The following is a 16,336-nucleotide window of genomic DNA, read 5'->3' on the forward strand; positions in this document are numbered from 1 at the left end:
ATCTGTTGACCTCCATGTGTCCTCCCTCCTTTCAGTGTCTTTCCTGCCTTTGTTAGGACTCAGCACTGTAGTGAACAGCAGCCCACTAAGAAGCAGAAGTTTTATGGCAAATGCAGGACATCCTCTCACTCAGACCAGTCTTTGATTACACAAAGAGCAGTTTGGCTTTGATGTCTATTTTAAATAATATTGTGACGTGAGTCAGATATTGGGATGGAGGGTGCCAAAACGTCCCTATTGGTTCCTCCTGAAGCCCTGCTCCACCAATGGGGTCTAATCACCAAAGACTCTTCACATTTCTAACCTTTAGTGTGCACCATGTCAATATATTATTTGGATCACTCTTAAAAATAATTGTCCCTACTGCACATGACAAGAGAATATGATTAAACATATGTATTGTTTAAAATAATGTAGATAAATATATAAGTGTTTTATGATGGTACCAGAAAGACTAGAGCTACCACCAGAAAACATCTTATATACTTATACATGCCCACATGCCCAATTTGTCCACAGGAAAAAACACACTTCTAAATGGCAAACTGGAAAAAGAGGAACACGTTCATACTAGGTCATGCATTTTAGTACTTTATTTTTGAGATATCAGTGCAAATGAACACCAAAAATGAAAACATAAAAAATGAAATAATGTTTCAGGTCTTCACATGAAAAAAATGAAACATATCTTTTTTATATTTGCTGCTACAAATGTATTTCTTAGATGTACAATGCAGATCTATGATTGTACGTCAATCCCCCACTATAGCCCCGAGCTCTCTCCCAGAGCTTTGTTAACCAGTAACAGAAAAGAAAATCACAAAAATATTCAATGCACGTTTATTTTTCACACATTTTAATCAACTTGCTCAACAGTCTGTGGTTATTTAGGGACTGTTCATATTCTAAACGAACCTCTCTGTGATAAAAAAGACCTATTTTAAGACTTGACATTTTCCCCCATCACCAGTAGGGATACACAGGTAGTTCCCATGCGTCTGCATGCAACAGGCAGCAGTGAGGAGAGTCAGACATTATTACACAACACAGCGCAGGATAGATTATCATTTACCACATAGAGACACATGCAAAGAACAAACCAACCAAAAAAGATGGGCATAGCATCCTCCGCCTTTGTATGTACACTTGTACGCATATAATTCATATTTACATATCAGGGCATTAAAAACTAGGGTATTATCTTTTCTTAAACATTACAAAATAGTCATCTTTCATACTGAAAGTACTATTTACACAAATATATTTAACCATTGTGAAAATGTATTAATAATTGAAGAGGCGTACTTCATAGGTATATGTATTAAAAAGATCACAAGACTAAATGGATAAAGCCGTGTCTGACATTAACTGAAAAGAATACAGTACAATCCAAATAAGGAGCTAGATACCAGATATCCCTCAAGACACCAACATGTTGTGGTGATTATTGGGGTGCAGGTACACATATCCAGCTGTTTTGAAAACAAAGATGTACCTGTGGTCTTCTCTTAATTATCATGCAATTCTTTTGACATTTTGTGAGTTGAGAAACTGCCACAAAAATAAAAGATGTCCATAAACCACAACAGTTAAGAAATGATGAAAAAAAATCACAAACTGTCAAATTCTCAACAGATCACAATACTGACATTTCTTTTTTTTTTATTACATGCCATCAAATTATTCTGAAAAGGACACAGGGGACTCTGCTTCGATAGAGCAAACTCTAGGTGGTACTTTACATGAAATGAAAAGAAAAAGCCATGTGCTTTACACTTAAGTTTTTGTGTGCATAAAGAAAAGTGGGGTTTACCCAGGATGGTAAGATACGTTTCTCAGACACGGCAGCCTTTTAACAGTTGCTCTAGAAACCTGTTTATACACAGTTGCTCAACTGTAAGCACCACACACACTCTGTTGACCCATCTGCTCAAAACTGCACAATCTGCAAACACAATCTGCACACCCTGAGTTTGCACTGTCGAATATTGCCCTTAAAAGTTCAATTCAAATAAAAGCATAACTCACTGAATTGTGTCTATCAAACATCCATTGATATATTCTCCCTTCATTGGTAATCATACCACACTGTGAATCTTGAGGAAAAGCAAGACAAAGCATCCATCATGGTAGGATCTTCACTGAAGCTATTGCAGTGTGAATATTGTTTTCAAGGTCCTCCTTTGAATGAATGTATCATGTACATTGTTGTAATAGACCGCTGTGTCTGCCCTAGAATGACTTTATTTGGAATCTTATCTAAAATTGATGGGACTCTGTCTATCTGAAATGTTCTGATGGAGAAAATAAATAAATGTCCACTGAACTGAGCGCTAACATTTTTGGTATCATCAATAATAAATGTTGCTTGAAATGTTCTTTCTAAATGTTTTATGCCAGGCAACAAAGGGGACATGGAACAGTGATATGTGTACAATTCAGATACAAATAATAAGTGTAAAACCAGACCAAATTGTAAAGGAGGCCTTCATAATTGACTAAATGAAATATGTAGTGCATGATAATCACTGATGGGAAAGGTTAAATTTGTGACAGTTGTGTAGTTTTGGTTGAATCAATTATACATTTTGCTAAGATAGACCTGTTTTGTACCATTCCATGACCTCACTATTTAAAATTGAGAAATGTGCATTTGAATTTGAACTTGCTCTATTCCACTAAATAAAAAACATTTTTGTATTCTTCGTTATTCGTCCCATCAAACCAATTTGGCAAGTCATTAAAAAAGGGGGGGAAAAGTCAATGAATTTGATTCCGCTTTGTATTTTTTCTGTAGTTGATACAACTTCTACTCATATGATTGGCTCAGCCCCTGGCTCTCATGGCTGTGCTTGTCATTGTGGGTCGGTGATTGCGGGATAGAGCTCAGACTGTGTTCATAAGCATGCATGTCACTGATTGGCTCTTCTTTAACTCTGACCACAGACTGGGTTCCCTCTGCCTGATCCCGCACCTCCTTTCTCAGCTGAATGCTGCCCTTCTGCAACATGTAATACAGGATGGGGTTGGAACGTGAGAGCCGTGGAGAGTCCAGGTTTGAGTCACAACCCTCCTCCTCCTCATTATCCTGACTACTCCATCTCACAGGGCTCTCAAGCTCCTGTTTGACTAGAGTAGGGGGGTCCCGTTTTTGAGTGCCCGGCCATGGAGCTGGGTGGCGACTCCAGGGGGTGAGGAGAGGGCTGTCACCTGCAGGGGGGGTGGGCAGTGGTCTGAGATTACTCGGAAGCCCTGAGTTAAGGGAACCATGGGGGGGCCAGCCGGTCAGGTGGAGGAAGCTGTGATTATGGGCAGGCTGACTGAGAATGCTGCCGTTGGCCTTGCCATTGGCCTGCAGGACAGAAGGACTGGGTGTCCCCCTGGGCTGCTGGGACAGCTCCTTCAGGCAGTTGTCAGAGAGCAACAGCTGTTTGAGCACATTGAAGCCCCGACTCTCTCTGGTGAGGGTTTCACTTGATGGGCTCCTTGGTGGAGCCTCCTCTTCCTTCACATGCCTCGGCTGGTCAGTTTCTTCCTGAACAGCAGAAGATGCAAAAATGTTTATGTCGCCACAGTCTACTGCTCTTAGAGAGATGGTATTATTCAAACTATCAGTCCGGTCAGAGCAGAGGCGTCTCTTCTTAGGACTGGGGCTTGGATACTCCCTCTGTTCCTCTTTAACCTGTCTGGGCAGTGACTCAGCCTGCATAGCAGAACTGGTGTAGTAGGTAGCAGTCTGTTGTTTAAGCAGCTGGCTGAGAAGGCCATATTTTGCTATGACCTCTGCAGGCCGTGGTTCTGTTTTTAAGTCCTGCTGAGAATTAAAGAGGGGGCTATTCTTTTCATAGCCACTAGGTCTCTTTCTGCCACTTGAGTCCTCAGACATGGCTGAGGACGGTCCCACCTCCTCCATAAACTCAGTTTTGACCTTTACATCCAAAGGGGGCCCATTGGAGCTGTCACAGATGATTGAGGCTCCAGGGCTCTTCTCATAGCACCCCCCTGAAACCTCTACACTCCTCCTGCCACTGGGCCTATCTTTGCGGCTGACTGTAGCAGTAGTCGAGTTTGTTCCTAGAAGGAGCTGCAATACAGTGCGCCTCTCTAGAAGGTTCTCAATCTGTGATGAAGGAGGAGAAGCTTCCTTCTGACTGAAAGGTGTACCACTACCTGAGGGTCCGTCGGAGAATGGAGTGGTGGTGGTCCTGTTGATTGGAGCATTAAGCCTTTCCAATAAGGCAAGGGGTCTGCTGGCATCAAGCTCCTGACCCATCCCTTTGCTGGAGGGGATGGGTGGGGAGGAAGAAGCTGTGCCACACTGAGCCAGATTTTGTAACAGTTTACTGGCACTGAAAGCAGGCTCTGAAGTCTTCTCAGCAGGGAAGGCTTTAGACTTACACAAATCCAATGGGCTGGACTGGATATGGGGGGAGGGGTAGGAGTACGGGGATAGTGCACCACTAGGGTCACGGCTAAGTGAGTAGAGGGGCTGGGCTGGGGCTACAGGTTTATCAATGGGGCTTTTTGTCCTGGTCTCCTCCCAGGGCACGAGCCCCTTTGATTGGCCTCGAGACATGGTGGCCATAGTTATATCAAGTGGCAAATCCTGGTTACCTATGCTTTTATTTACCATCTCATTATTTCTGCGCTCAAGAAGAAGCTGCATAAGTGTGACCTTAGAGTGTGACTTTAGGTCTGGGCTCATTTCAGGCTCCTTGTTATTGCACACCTTTGATCCTGATGGCTCTGGCTTCCACTTGTTTATTAAAGATTCTGTTAGTTTGTCGAGGGAGGAGGTAGAGATAGAGGAGGAAGAAGATGAAGAAATAGCAGAGGACACAACAGCAGAGGATGGTGAAAATGTTGTGGAGGGTAGAGCAGAAGCTTGAGGAGAAAATGCAACTGGGGTGGAGGAAAACACTGTGGTGGAAGAAGAGAGGGCAGAGGAAGAAAAGGAAAAGGAGGAAGCAGGGATGGTAATTTTTGGCCCTGTGTCTTGTGTACTGGCCCGGCTTCTCATGGAGAGGTCAATGGGAGAGCAACTAGAGTAGGAACTCTCTGCATCACTGCTGTCCTTGGTCAGGCTCCTCTCCTGGATGGAGCACTCGCTGTCAGATGTGACTGAAGATGAGCCGCTTGGTGGCAGAATGCCACAGCTGTCCTCCAGGTGCCCATTCTTCGTCAGCTGCTTCTGGTTGTTGTGGTTGTTGAGTAGCAGCAGCAGCAAGCTGCTGCATGTCTGGGGGGGACGGGTTGGACGTGAGTCAAAGCCTCGCTTCTCCCTAGGTAGTTGGCTGTGAGTGGGGGTTGGAGCATGTGGGGGAGTGGGTGGGGAGCTTTGGCTGTGGCCACGCAGCAAAGAGGGACTCTGTGGACTGGACAGGGCCGTTCGAGGGAGTGTTGTTGTCATTGTGGTTGTTGTTGTCATTCCATTTTCGGTCGTTAAGGAGCTTAGTGTATCAGGGGCTCCAGGCAGAGTACCTCCCACACTATGTGGCCTTTTGTCCTGGCCATGCTGCTGGTTTGCCATGGCAGCTAGTCTCTCGCTGGCAGATCTTCCTGAGAGCTGGGCTTTGAGTGCATGCTCTCTGGAGTACTGCTGGAGATGGGCTTCACTGGACAACAGCAGGGCCAGTTGACTACAGGCCACACTAGGCTTGGGTGAAGGTGCTGGACTAGAACGGATTTTAACCATGTTGGCCACTGCCTTCAGGCGCTCTGCACAGGAAACTGATTCAGCAGTTGTAGGACCAGAGGGAGGCGTGGCACTGTGTGCTGAGCGAGGGGATTCTGGTGGTCTGTCTTGACTATGTCCCCGGCGACTGTAGGGTGTGATGCTGTGATTTTGAAGTTTGCTCTTCCTCATTAGGCCCTTCAAGCGGCTTGAGGCTGTCCCATACACAGGCAGAGGCTCTTTGTCTGCAGGTGGTGCCTTGGAGGGAGAGGAACACTCACTAGGGGGTTTAATAGAGTGCTGAGACATTGCCACACTCTGAAGCCGTGAGCTGAAAGACTGAAGAAGGGAAGCCAACAGGGTGCTCTCCCCAGCATGAGGAGATCCCTCTAGTGCTCCATTTTGCAGGCTTCCCCCTTGGCCATTCAGCTCCATTGGGGGTGAACTCATTCGCTGATTCCCTGGATCATTCCAGTCTCCAGAGCGCAGTAGTCGGGCCTTCTTCAGGTTCTGCGAAGAACCTAGTATGGGCCCGTTGGTTCCAGCCTTTGGAGCTGTGGGGCCATGGTTTGGCAGTTGGAAAGGCCCACTAACCTTGTCACCCTGCTCCTGGTTGCTGTGGGCAGCCTCAGACCTCCCACTTGCCGTGGCCCCAGGCCCGGCTACCACTGGATGCATCAGTAAACCTTCCAGATAAGTTAGAACAGCTGAATCCTTGTGTGTCTCAGGGCCAGGCTCCTCCCCATGAGTCATGTTCAATACTAGGATCCCCTCGTATGGTTCAGGACTGCTACTGGGAAACAAATGTCCACTAGGTCATCTGGTTGACAGTGGCATGGACTTTCTAAATACCAAAAAAAAGGCAGACAATTGCACAGAGAGTGTGCAGGGGGATGAAGGATGCACTGACCGCTGTGATCCCTTTCTGTAGTGGGCAAAGTCAGCACTGTGGTGAAACAGCGACCATGGTTGGAGGCAATCCGGGGCAGGTGGGCCTCCCAGGCATTGTTGTATGCCTTAAAACACTGTAGGATCCCAGAAGGCCCAGCTCCAGGCTTATATGAGTAGCAAGCGAGTAGTCAGCGGGATTTCACCACAAAGATGTTGACACATTCCGTGGCTGTGGATGTTTGGGATGTCTGTCCTCAGGCCTGGCTGTGGTTCTGTCAGTGGCGCTTTTCAGCTTGGCAGATCTCACAGGACCTATGGGAGTGAGTGAGAGAGAAAAGAGGAAGGGAGGGAGAGAAGGTTGGGTGGAGAAAAAGAGGAGAAAAAGGAGAAACTGTGTGAGAAGCAGGGATTTGCACAGCACTATATCACATTCATTTCACCACCTTGTCTGCCATCTCTGTTACTTAGCAACATTTCAGATTGACTGCACACGGCTCCTTCTCCTCTCTGCACTCTCCCCTCGCAGCCACAGAACAGACGACAAATGTAGATTAGGCCTGATTGGTTCCAAATTGAAAATTCAAGCCCACTACCTTGAAAACATTCAGGTCCTGAGCTGTAAGCCCCTCACAGCAATGTCTTTCAAAAGTGAAGGGCCTTGTGAGAGCTGTGAATAATTTCTTATACAGCTTGTCATTTCAGTGGATTATACTCCCCTACCACCCCCTGCTCCTTATGCACTTGAGCAGCATCTCACACGACGCAACCCTCGGTCTTCACAAAGCAGGAGCCACCCACCCACATGCACACAAGCCTACACACAAGCATGAATATGCGCATGAAGACATACATACATGTGCATGCATACTCCTACACAGAGTAAGGGAAAACTGGTCTGGTGACTACTCAGTCTCACCACAGCATTCTGTTTATTAACACCTGGCCAGCTGTGAATCCTTGAAAAGCTTGGCACTTTTGAGCCCGAATTGTTTTTAAATCAGAGACGAGAGCAAAGCATGAAGTGCCTTGATGTGATGTGACTCGTGTTTACGGGTACAGTACAAAGGCAGTGGAGAATCACAGCAAGGATATAGCTAACAGACGATCTGTACTCGACTGTCAAGTGTGTGTCTGTGTGTGTATACTGAGAGCTTGGGGGTGGTTTAAGGATCAGGTGCACCTGTCACGTCACACCACTGTCAGGAGGGCAAGTCAGTGAGACTGGGGTGAGCATTCTGCCAGTTGCCATGACAGTGTCAGCGGCGCTGCCCTGGGAGACCTCTGCTCTGAACCCTGTCAGAGTGGTTTCCGTGGATACAGGACACCTCCGACAGTCCTGCCCGCATCCCATAAAGGTTAATTAATACAGAGTTTCCACCTCGCCTCAGCTGCTGTCTGTGTCCTTTTCCGTTGCCGTCCCCACCTTTGGTGTCCGCTGAGTGGACCAACATAGCAGGTCACACAACAGGACAGCAGCCCTTGATTATGACGAAAGGCCATGGCAACCCACGCGGCCACCAGCCTAAATACTTCACAGAGATCAGTAGCAAGGGCCAAAAACAACAAGGCAGAAGGCTTCTAATCAGGCTGAAATCCATCCCTGTGGCCAAGGTCCACAGATTGTCATGACAGCAAGGGCAACAAGGTGGCACTTTTAATGCCACCTTGAAAATGAGCTGGGATTAGAAGCTGGATTTAAATTGATCAGTGCGCAATTAAATTTTAGTAGCAGTATGAAAAACAATCAGGTTTGCAATTTTAAGATGGTACAGCATTGTATAGAATAGACTAATTTAACTGAGATTGGCTCATCAGCGTCAATTACAGCTCAAGGCCATTTTTAAGCTGATGACCTAAATCTGACAACAACAAAAGCCAACCTGGTCATACTAGGCCATCTGACGTCTGCTGTCATGCTAATCTTAGATTCTCAGGATTAGAGCTATTTCCCCGCCAGTGAGTTTAGCACAATTATAATAGAATGCCCTGTAACACCACGCTTGATCAGCACAGTAAACATGTACACATGTTTACCTTCAATATAGTTTGGCAAAGTAACTAATATGCTGTGATACAGCCCCCCTTTTAGTGAGAGAAAAAATGTAAATGAAAATGAAACACTGACACAGTTTCAACATGGGAAATTCTGTTAATCTCTCTGCTGCTGGCAGTGAACCTTTGGAATTACAGTTGACCTTGTCTATATTATTGCTCAAAGAAACTTCAATATAGAGCAGACATGGCAGCACAGGGACACTATGACACTGCACTATATTAGTTTAGATACAGAGCTACTGCATTCACTATCGCTTATAAAGTACAAATAACTCTTTAAACAAAGTAGAGACCTTCAGGCTCTTGAGAGACATGTAATGACAGAGCCGGTGTCAAAAAGCCCTGCTACAGCAAGGGCAAGAAAAATATGTTCTCCTCAGTGACAGTGCTCTGTTAACAAATAAATGACCTTAATATAGGGAAAACTGTCCTCTGTACTGAGCCCTAAAGCACACAGCCCTCCTCCTTACCTCTCTTCAGAATGTGTGATGTGTGCATTACTATTACATTATCTCCCCTGGTGTATACATTGAAAATGACCTTACACATCTGTTAACATGTCATCTCATTGGTGGTGGCACCCAAAAAGCCTAACCTATACCCTCCCTCCCCCACCGTGGGACACCACAGCACCAATGGGCTGTTCTGTTCGGTTTCTGTGGTGATTATCCATTATCCTTGACAATGTCAGCCAATGACAGAGCAAGCACCATTCTAAAGTGATTTTTACCCCTACAGTTGGCCACGTACATGTGGGAGGGAGGGTAAGTGATGGGGAGGGGCGGAAGCTTCATCATCCCCTGGCTGGTCGGCTCTTCGTCTATTTTTCTCTCTGTTTTGCTCCTCTTCTTAAAAGACACCCGGAACAGTAAAGGTCACTGCACTCTCAGGCGCTGCATAAGTTACGTAGAATTGCTATAAGACAGACATAAAAATGTGCCGATGCAGATGTCATGGATTAAATCTCAATATGTGACCTTCATTTCATTCCTACATTGACTCTGACCTCCAGATTACACCCACTCCACCACTCGCTGACACACAGGCATGAACACACTTGCTGGTAATACAGCCTCCTTTTTATATCTTAAAAAAAGTGGCTTTCTGAATGACCTTCATTGCATGGAATGGTAATCCACTTAAGCCATTTAAAATGTATGAGACCAAACAAAAGAATTAAAAAGGGGAAGAGCCAAAGGAGCGGCAGTTAAAGTCAAGGTCATTCATTCCGCCAAGGCTTTTCCACTTGATGCAACAGCTGGTGTCCATGCAAAGCTCTGGGCGTTAATAAAAAGTGACAATGCTGCCCAAGCGGTGTGTATTACTAATGTCTGACACCAGCCTGGCAGATGTGTTCTCCCTACATTTAAGGGGAGTCAAGGTTAAAGGAATTTAAAAGGAGAGGCGATGCCTAAACAATATTATATCATGTAATCTTCAGCCCAGCTCTGCTGCACATACTCAACGGGGTAGCTCACTTACACATGCGGCGTGACCGCTATTTGTAAATTCAATATGGCCTGACATGATTAAATAAGACAAAACATAAGCTACCTGACCAAACGTGGATGTTCCAAGCCTTCCACAAGTGAACGAGTGCACCAGAGGAAAGTTGAATTAAAAGCTCTTGCTCACCTTGAGAGAGGTAAACAAGAAATAACATGCACCCGAACAGCAGGAGAGCTAGAGCAAGAAAATGTTTTTGCAGATAAGTCAATCAGGACAAAATACACAGACCCATTCACACCCACACATTGAGAACTAGGGCACTGTGACCCACTTCTAAGAATGCATTGACCAAACAAGTCATGCATAGCAGACGTGCCTCCATGTGCACAGAAAGCTGTGGATGTACCCCACATAAATGAAATGTGATACATGAAAAGTCAGTCCTCTTGTGTTAAGTAGTACAGGCAATCCATTGGGAAAAATCATCCAACTCAGAGCACTTGAATGTGAGGAACAGTGTGTGATGACTGAATGCTAACATTTTAGACTTGGACAACATGGTGCTTAAGTCTTGGCCTGCATTTGGCCTTGCATGAGGAGCACGGGGGCGGATTTTAACTTCATCTGTACACAGAGTTCTTGGGGTTGAGAGAGAGAGAGCATAGAGGAATTCATGCACACTGATGAGTTATCTAAGCAGTTCAGAGCCCAGCTGACTGGGGGAGGACCCAGCCAAAGTAGCCAGCGCAACTATATCACTGCACTGATCATAGACCCGGACAGTCTTTCCTTTTACCTTACATGTCCAGGCTTGCATAGATGTGCTTATGAAAATGTTTGTGTCCATAGTAAATATTTGTGTGCCATTTGGAAGACCCACCCAAGAGCCATTTCCTGAGTAGCTGAGAATTAGTGCATCAATTAAACACACACACACACATTCCTTCCTAATGAGCCGTGGCTGCCATCAATCTATACCTTATTCATTTCTATTGGGCTCGGAGGTAATCTCCTGCTTACATCGTCTTTCCAAAATGGTGCTCATTTCCCTCTCGAAACAACACACAGTTTCCATTCGTAAACACGGGTGTTGGAAATAGGAACAGATGATTGCCCCATGGCCAGCACGCCAAAAGGCAGTGCGAGGCTCTTGAAACAGAGTGCAGTGGTGATGTCTGAGGGAAATGGGCCACTTCGCAATTGAGATCAAAAGTCCCACTGTCAGGCTGCCCTGAAAGCTGGAGAAAACCAGCTAAAAATCTTGGCCTTTAATTAATCATTTCCATAACATCCTTGGCATCAGCCCTAAGAAGAATATTGCCGTGAGTCAGCAAGATGTCTTTCTTTATTGGGTTAAAGAGTACTGTTTTTTTAGTGTGTAAATTTGGATGGTTTGGATTAATATGGTGTGTGACAGAGGTCTAAGTGACAGAAAAAGAAGAGGATATATCTCTGCTATCATTTTGCCTTTCATAAGGCTCCCATTGACCTACTTTCAGTTTTTTAAATCATGCTAATGCTTGCTCTGAGTGAGTTGGAGAATGATATTACAGGGTACAATTGGTTGTGAAGGGACATTCCATTAGAATCAGCACAACACAATTAGTATTTTACTGAAGTAAGAATACAGTCGACAACCGACAACAACAGCGTCACTCTAAATAGTCTCAGAATCTAAATTAGCATACAGGTTAGCGTACAAGTTTGTAACTTTGGCAGTCCGGTGAGGGTGGCACAGGCATGTCCATACATATGTAAACTGAGTTGGTAATCTACCTTAATGTTCACCTACATACACATAAATACATAGGAGACATTATGTGGCAACATGGTGCAGTTAGCACAAGCATCCCTAGAACTAGAAACCCCAATGTCAGTGCTATGATAAAGGCAGAGTAAAACACCAGGTAGTATTAATGAGAAGGCAGGTTTTGTTACTTACTGATCTAGCTTAGTACAAAGAATGATTTTTATCACTCTCCCTCTTCGCCTTCTTTGCCTCTTCCGTCAACGGAGCCATCAAAGTTTCCAGTTTAACATTACTCTGATTTTTCCGCTACTTTAGCTATTTTGTTGACTTGTGAGCTATTTGTTTAAATGCTCTCTGGTAAGCAGTGATATTTATTTCTAGGGCTTTTATTGTGAAAATTAAACAGGAATTCCGTAAAATGACTCCTCTATGCATGCACAGTGCATTCTTCCATCATATGTGGGACAATGCTTTCAGGAAAGTTTTGATTACATTACTGGAGTGAGATTATTTTGTAATTGTTTTATGATATTTCAGTGAACCAGCAGACAGTAGCCAAAAGCAAAGTACACAGTTTATAACTCGTTATCACCTTGTGCTAGTTTCTGCTAGCTAGCTGTTACCATGTGAGATGTAGCTTGATGTTGCATGCTAATTGAGGAGTTTTAATTGATCTTTTTCCATCCATTCTTAATTGTAAAACATGCTTTTTATAAATTAGTTGTTTACTTTAAACCCAAAGTTTGCACACAGCCCACATTGTTGGCTCAAATTTTCAAAGTACCTTCCCCATTATTGAAGTTATTATTATTATTATTATTGAATAATTGAACTCACCACATTACACATTCCACACTGCATGTTAGTTTCCTTGACAAATTAAAGGGTTAATTCGGCAAATTAATGGATTATGTCTGTTAGGACTGGGCGGTATGACGCTATATATCTTCAAAACGAGATAAGAATATCTGTCCTATATATTCTTCTATATTGTTTCTATCGCAACGTGGAAAAGTCAAAATGACTCAAACTGACTCAAAACATGATCATTCCAATTATTTCCCATTTTATTCCTGTTATCCCGTGGAAAGTATCCACCTGGAATATTTCTGGAATTTTGCAACCCTCGTCCTAGACAACTTTAAAGGTTCCATGGTGCCAAAAAAAGAAGCATTTAATTGAATATTTTATGTGCCATTCACCACCTTTGTTTTTACACTTGGACCTGGGGATAAGAAATGAGAAGGATGGTGAAGGATGATGACAAAAAAGTGGTGTCTCGTGTTACAAGACATTGTGACATCAGTTTAAAACATGAGCCAACATTTGAAGCAGTTATTAAACTAAACAACATGGGGGACATTACTGCAAACAGAAATATAAAGCTTTACACCGGCATAACAGATCTGACACACCGCCTCTCTTTTGAAGCATTGTACTGCTCATCGGTTAACTCTACTGCTGACTAATGCATAGCATTAAAGTCACTGTAAATCCAAAAACATTGCATTATAGAATACTGATTTTAGACAGTTGAAAAGCTTCATTAAAAAAATCCACATCAGAAGTGAGTCTTTGGCATTTTCCACCTCTACAAGACAATGACCCCAAAATGACTTGCTGTGGTTCTGAAGGGGTTCAAACATTAATGTCAATATAAAGAATTGCTATCGTTGTATCTTAAGAAAGAATGTTTGCAAATACACATGATGAGGTAAAACAGTTTTTCTTTACAGATTAAATACAGCAGGCAGCTAAAGGCACAATGAGTAGGATTTGTGTGTTGGGGTGTGTAAACATCTTCTCAACATTCAAAGTTGGCCCCTCCTCCCCAGCTCAACGACACCTGACACCAAGACCCCCGACCATGGTGAGGTTTACGGTGCCCTCTCGCTCGATCTGGCAACTGGTAGCTATGTTCTTATAGAGGCTGACGGCCAAAGGAGTCCAAAAACAGTGAGATTTGAAAAACCAGTGATGAGTGATGAGAGAGATTATTTTTGTATGACTGTATACATTGTTGTTTAGAAAAATCCTATTCATTGTGCCAACAAACTGTCTTTTTGTACTAAAAGTCCTTTTCTTGACGTGCGCCAAGTTCACCATGATCTCAATCGAACCGGAGATAAATCCATATCTTATAGAACCCACTTCATTTAGCTTGACCTCCTCCTTATATTTAAGCCTTCCCTTCACAAGTAAGTCTTAAAAGCTAAACACACAGTAGTCTTCACTACTTACTGAATACAGCATGGTTACTAGAGCACTACAATCGAAAAGATGAGAGGCCTCTCTGAGCAGCTCTTTGTCTGTCCAGTATTTATGGACGAGCCGCTCTGCTAAGGAACTCATTATTACAAACATGTACAAAATATGACCTTAGAAATATGTCAGGTTTATCCCAGTTAACTCTGTTGATAGTCTATTCCATGTTTACTTTGGGCAGAGAATTTGGAAAAGAAGAAAAGGTATTAGTCGAATAAACTACCTAAATGGATATTATAAATGGATTTTGGCAGGACAATGCATGTGGTTTGGTTCAGAGGGAATATGTATATGTTAGCAGGCCTCACCTATACATTTGGATCACTGGTGATAACCATGTTGAAATAATACTTCTGCATTTAAACTGTAATATTTTAAAACAGGTGTACTACAGAAGACTGTGCTCAAAGGTCGCAAACAGTGAATATAAAATTGCTACTGCTGGTTTTCTATCCAAGCAGAGGTTACAGTTTGAGTATTGAAGCCATGTACTTAAATGAACAATGTGTTGTTAGAAGTGATGAAACTATTGCTGCCTTGATCAGGTTGCCTTTCCTGTAACCAAGAGAAACACACTAACTGTCAGCTGAGATAGCACTCAACTGAAACTAATACGTCTCTGCAATGAAGGAGTAGAGAGGACACGGAACAATATCCAGTGGTGAATGTAGTAAAAAGTTCCCAACAAAAACTCCACACTAAGCCAAATGCTAACACACCTATACTGCTGTGATGGGGAGGTGAACACAGACACACATCCTGCTCCCGTACCTTGTCATCCTTAGCTGTGGAGGCTGATACAGGTAAAGTGCAGTAATCAATTTGCTCTACTGGCAGGAGTGCTCCTTTAGAATACTAATCAGGCTTCCGCCCTCCCCTCTTCCCTCTTTCTCGCCATCTCTCCTCCACCGCCCCCTCTGCCTTTCTCCTTCCTCGTTCACCTTTCTCATGACTTGACACCCCCCCAGTGCCCCAGACCTGACCAAATGCTAAAGGGGGGTGGGCTGTCTTCTGCACAGATAACTGCTGCCACTAATCAAGCCTACGTGCACCGGGGCGTGGGATTAAAAGAGCTTGCACAGCTTGACTCATGCACTGAATGGTGTTAGTGCACACACACACACACGCACAAGCAAACACACACGAGGTCAAAATAAAAAACCTATAGGGAAGCTAGCAGCATTTCGTCCTAGAAACACACACGCGCGCCTCAGAAGAGCAAACACCACAACAAGGTCAACTTAAAAGCTGATGTTAGGTGAACATTCTCGGGCTATAAAAGAACACTCACAAGAAGATTAGATCTAAATTTACTCCGCCAGTCAAAACAGGACTTTGTGGTGAGCCACCATCTCTATCTCTCAGAACACATGTCACGCAGGGAGCTGCAGTGTTGTGCGCATCTAAAGTGAAAAAAAGGAACAAACTCGACTGTGAATAGACAGGGCCTTAATTCCTGTTCATTCTCATTGGGAGAGATGGCTTACAAGGGGGGTCTCTACCCCATATCAAACATACCGGAGTTGCCTGGAGGCTGTAATAAAGCGTCATCAATGTTACACTGCGTGCGTGCGTGTGTGTGTGTGTGTGACATGGGGAGAGAGAGAGACAACGCCACCCTATGCATCAGCAGGGATATTTCATTATGTACATAACGAGTGCCATTAATCGCTCTTAACAAGAGGACACAACCTCACCTTGGCAGTCTCACACACACAGCAGGAAGGTGGGGGGGGGGGTGCGGTGGTTGGGGGCATGGAGAAATCTACAGTGCACACAGAAATTAAAATTCACCACACTCAAGGATCCGCCGCCTACTTTTGACCGACCACATCGCGGCCCGGGGGTGTGTGGAGGCAAGCCAGCAGTCATATAGAAGCTGCTCATCTGATGGACACATAAAATACATAAAAGAGTAAAAAAAGAGAGGAGTAGAAGAAGAGGAGGGGAAGTGAGGAAATAAATATATAAATAAAAGTGGGGGAAAAATGCCGCAGTGGCGGTTGCCAGCGGGGGCTCATGCCCTTGACATACTGACACGGGTGGAGGAGGGAGGGGGGTACTGTCATGTGACACTCTTGTCATTTGCCTGATCACCCCTCTGGACACCTGGCAAACACCCCCCTCCACCCCAATATCTCGCCCACCTTCGTGTGACCTCATCCTCCAGTGACCTGTCGCCGCTTGCCCCCCCCTCCACCTATGCCCACCACCCCCCCTCCCCACTCTGCCCCTTTGCAGTCATAGCACCC

The 16,336-nt window shown here is 44.4% G+C and overlaps 1 protein-coding gene across 5 annotated transcripts in view; it reads right to left on the reverse strand.

Annotated features, from left to right (window-relative positions):
- Positions 1–575: 575 nt before the first annotated feature.
- The window catches only part of nrip1b (nuclear receptor interacting protein 1b), a 35,025-nt gene continuing 19,264 nt past the window's right edge, over positions 576–16,336 (reverse strand). For 2 of the 5 annotated variants that reach the window (XM_029447878.1, XM_029447881.1), the window contains exon 2: positions 576–6,877. In XM_029447878.1, the coding sequence (XP_029303738.1) occupies positions 2,810–6,427 (3,618 nt within the window). In that variant the 5' untranslated portion in view covers positions 6,428–6,877 and the 3' untranslated portion in view covers positions 576–2,809. Of the gene's footprint in view, positions 6,878–15,781; positions 15,972–16,336 lie in introns of those variants that run through there. The other 3 variants (XM_029447882.1, XM_029447879.1, XM_029447880.1) reach the window with 3 other exon arrangements.

The sequence above is a fragment of the Cottoperca gobio genome, chromosome 14 (assembly GCF_900634415.1).
Source record: "Cottoperca gobio chromosome 14, fCotGob3.1, whole genome shotgun sequence".
Classification (NCBI taxonomy): domain Eukaryota; kingdom Metazoa; phylum Chordata; class Actinopteri; order Perciformes; family Bovichtidae; genus Cottoperca; species Cottoperca gobio.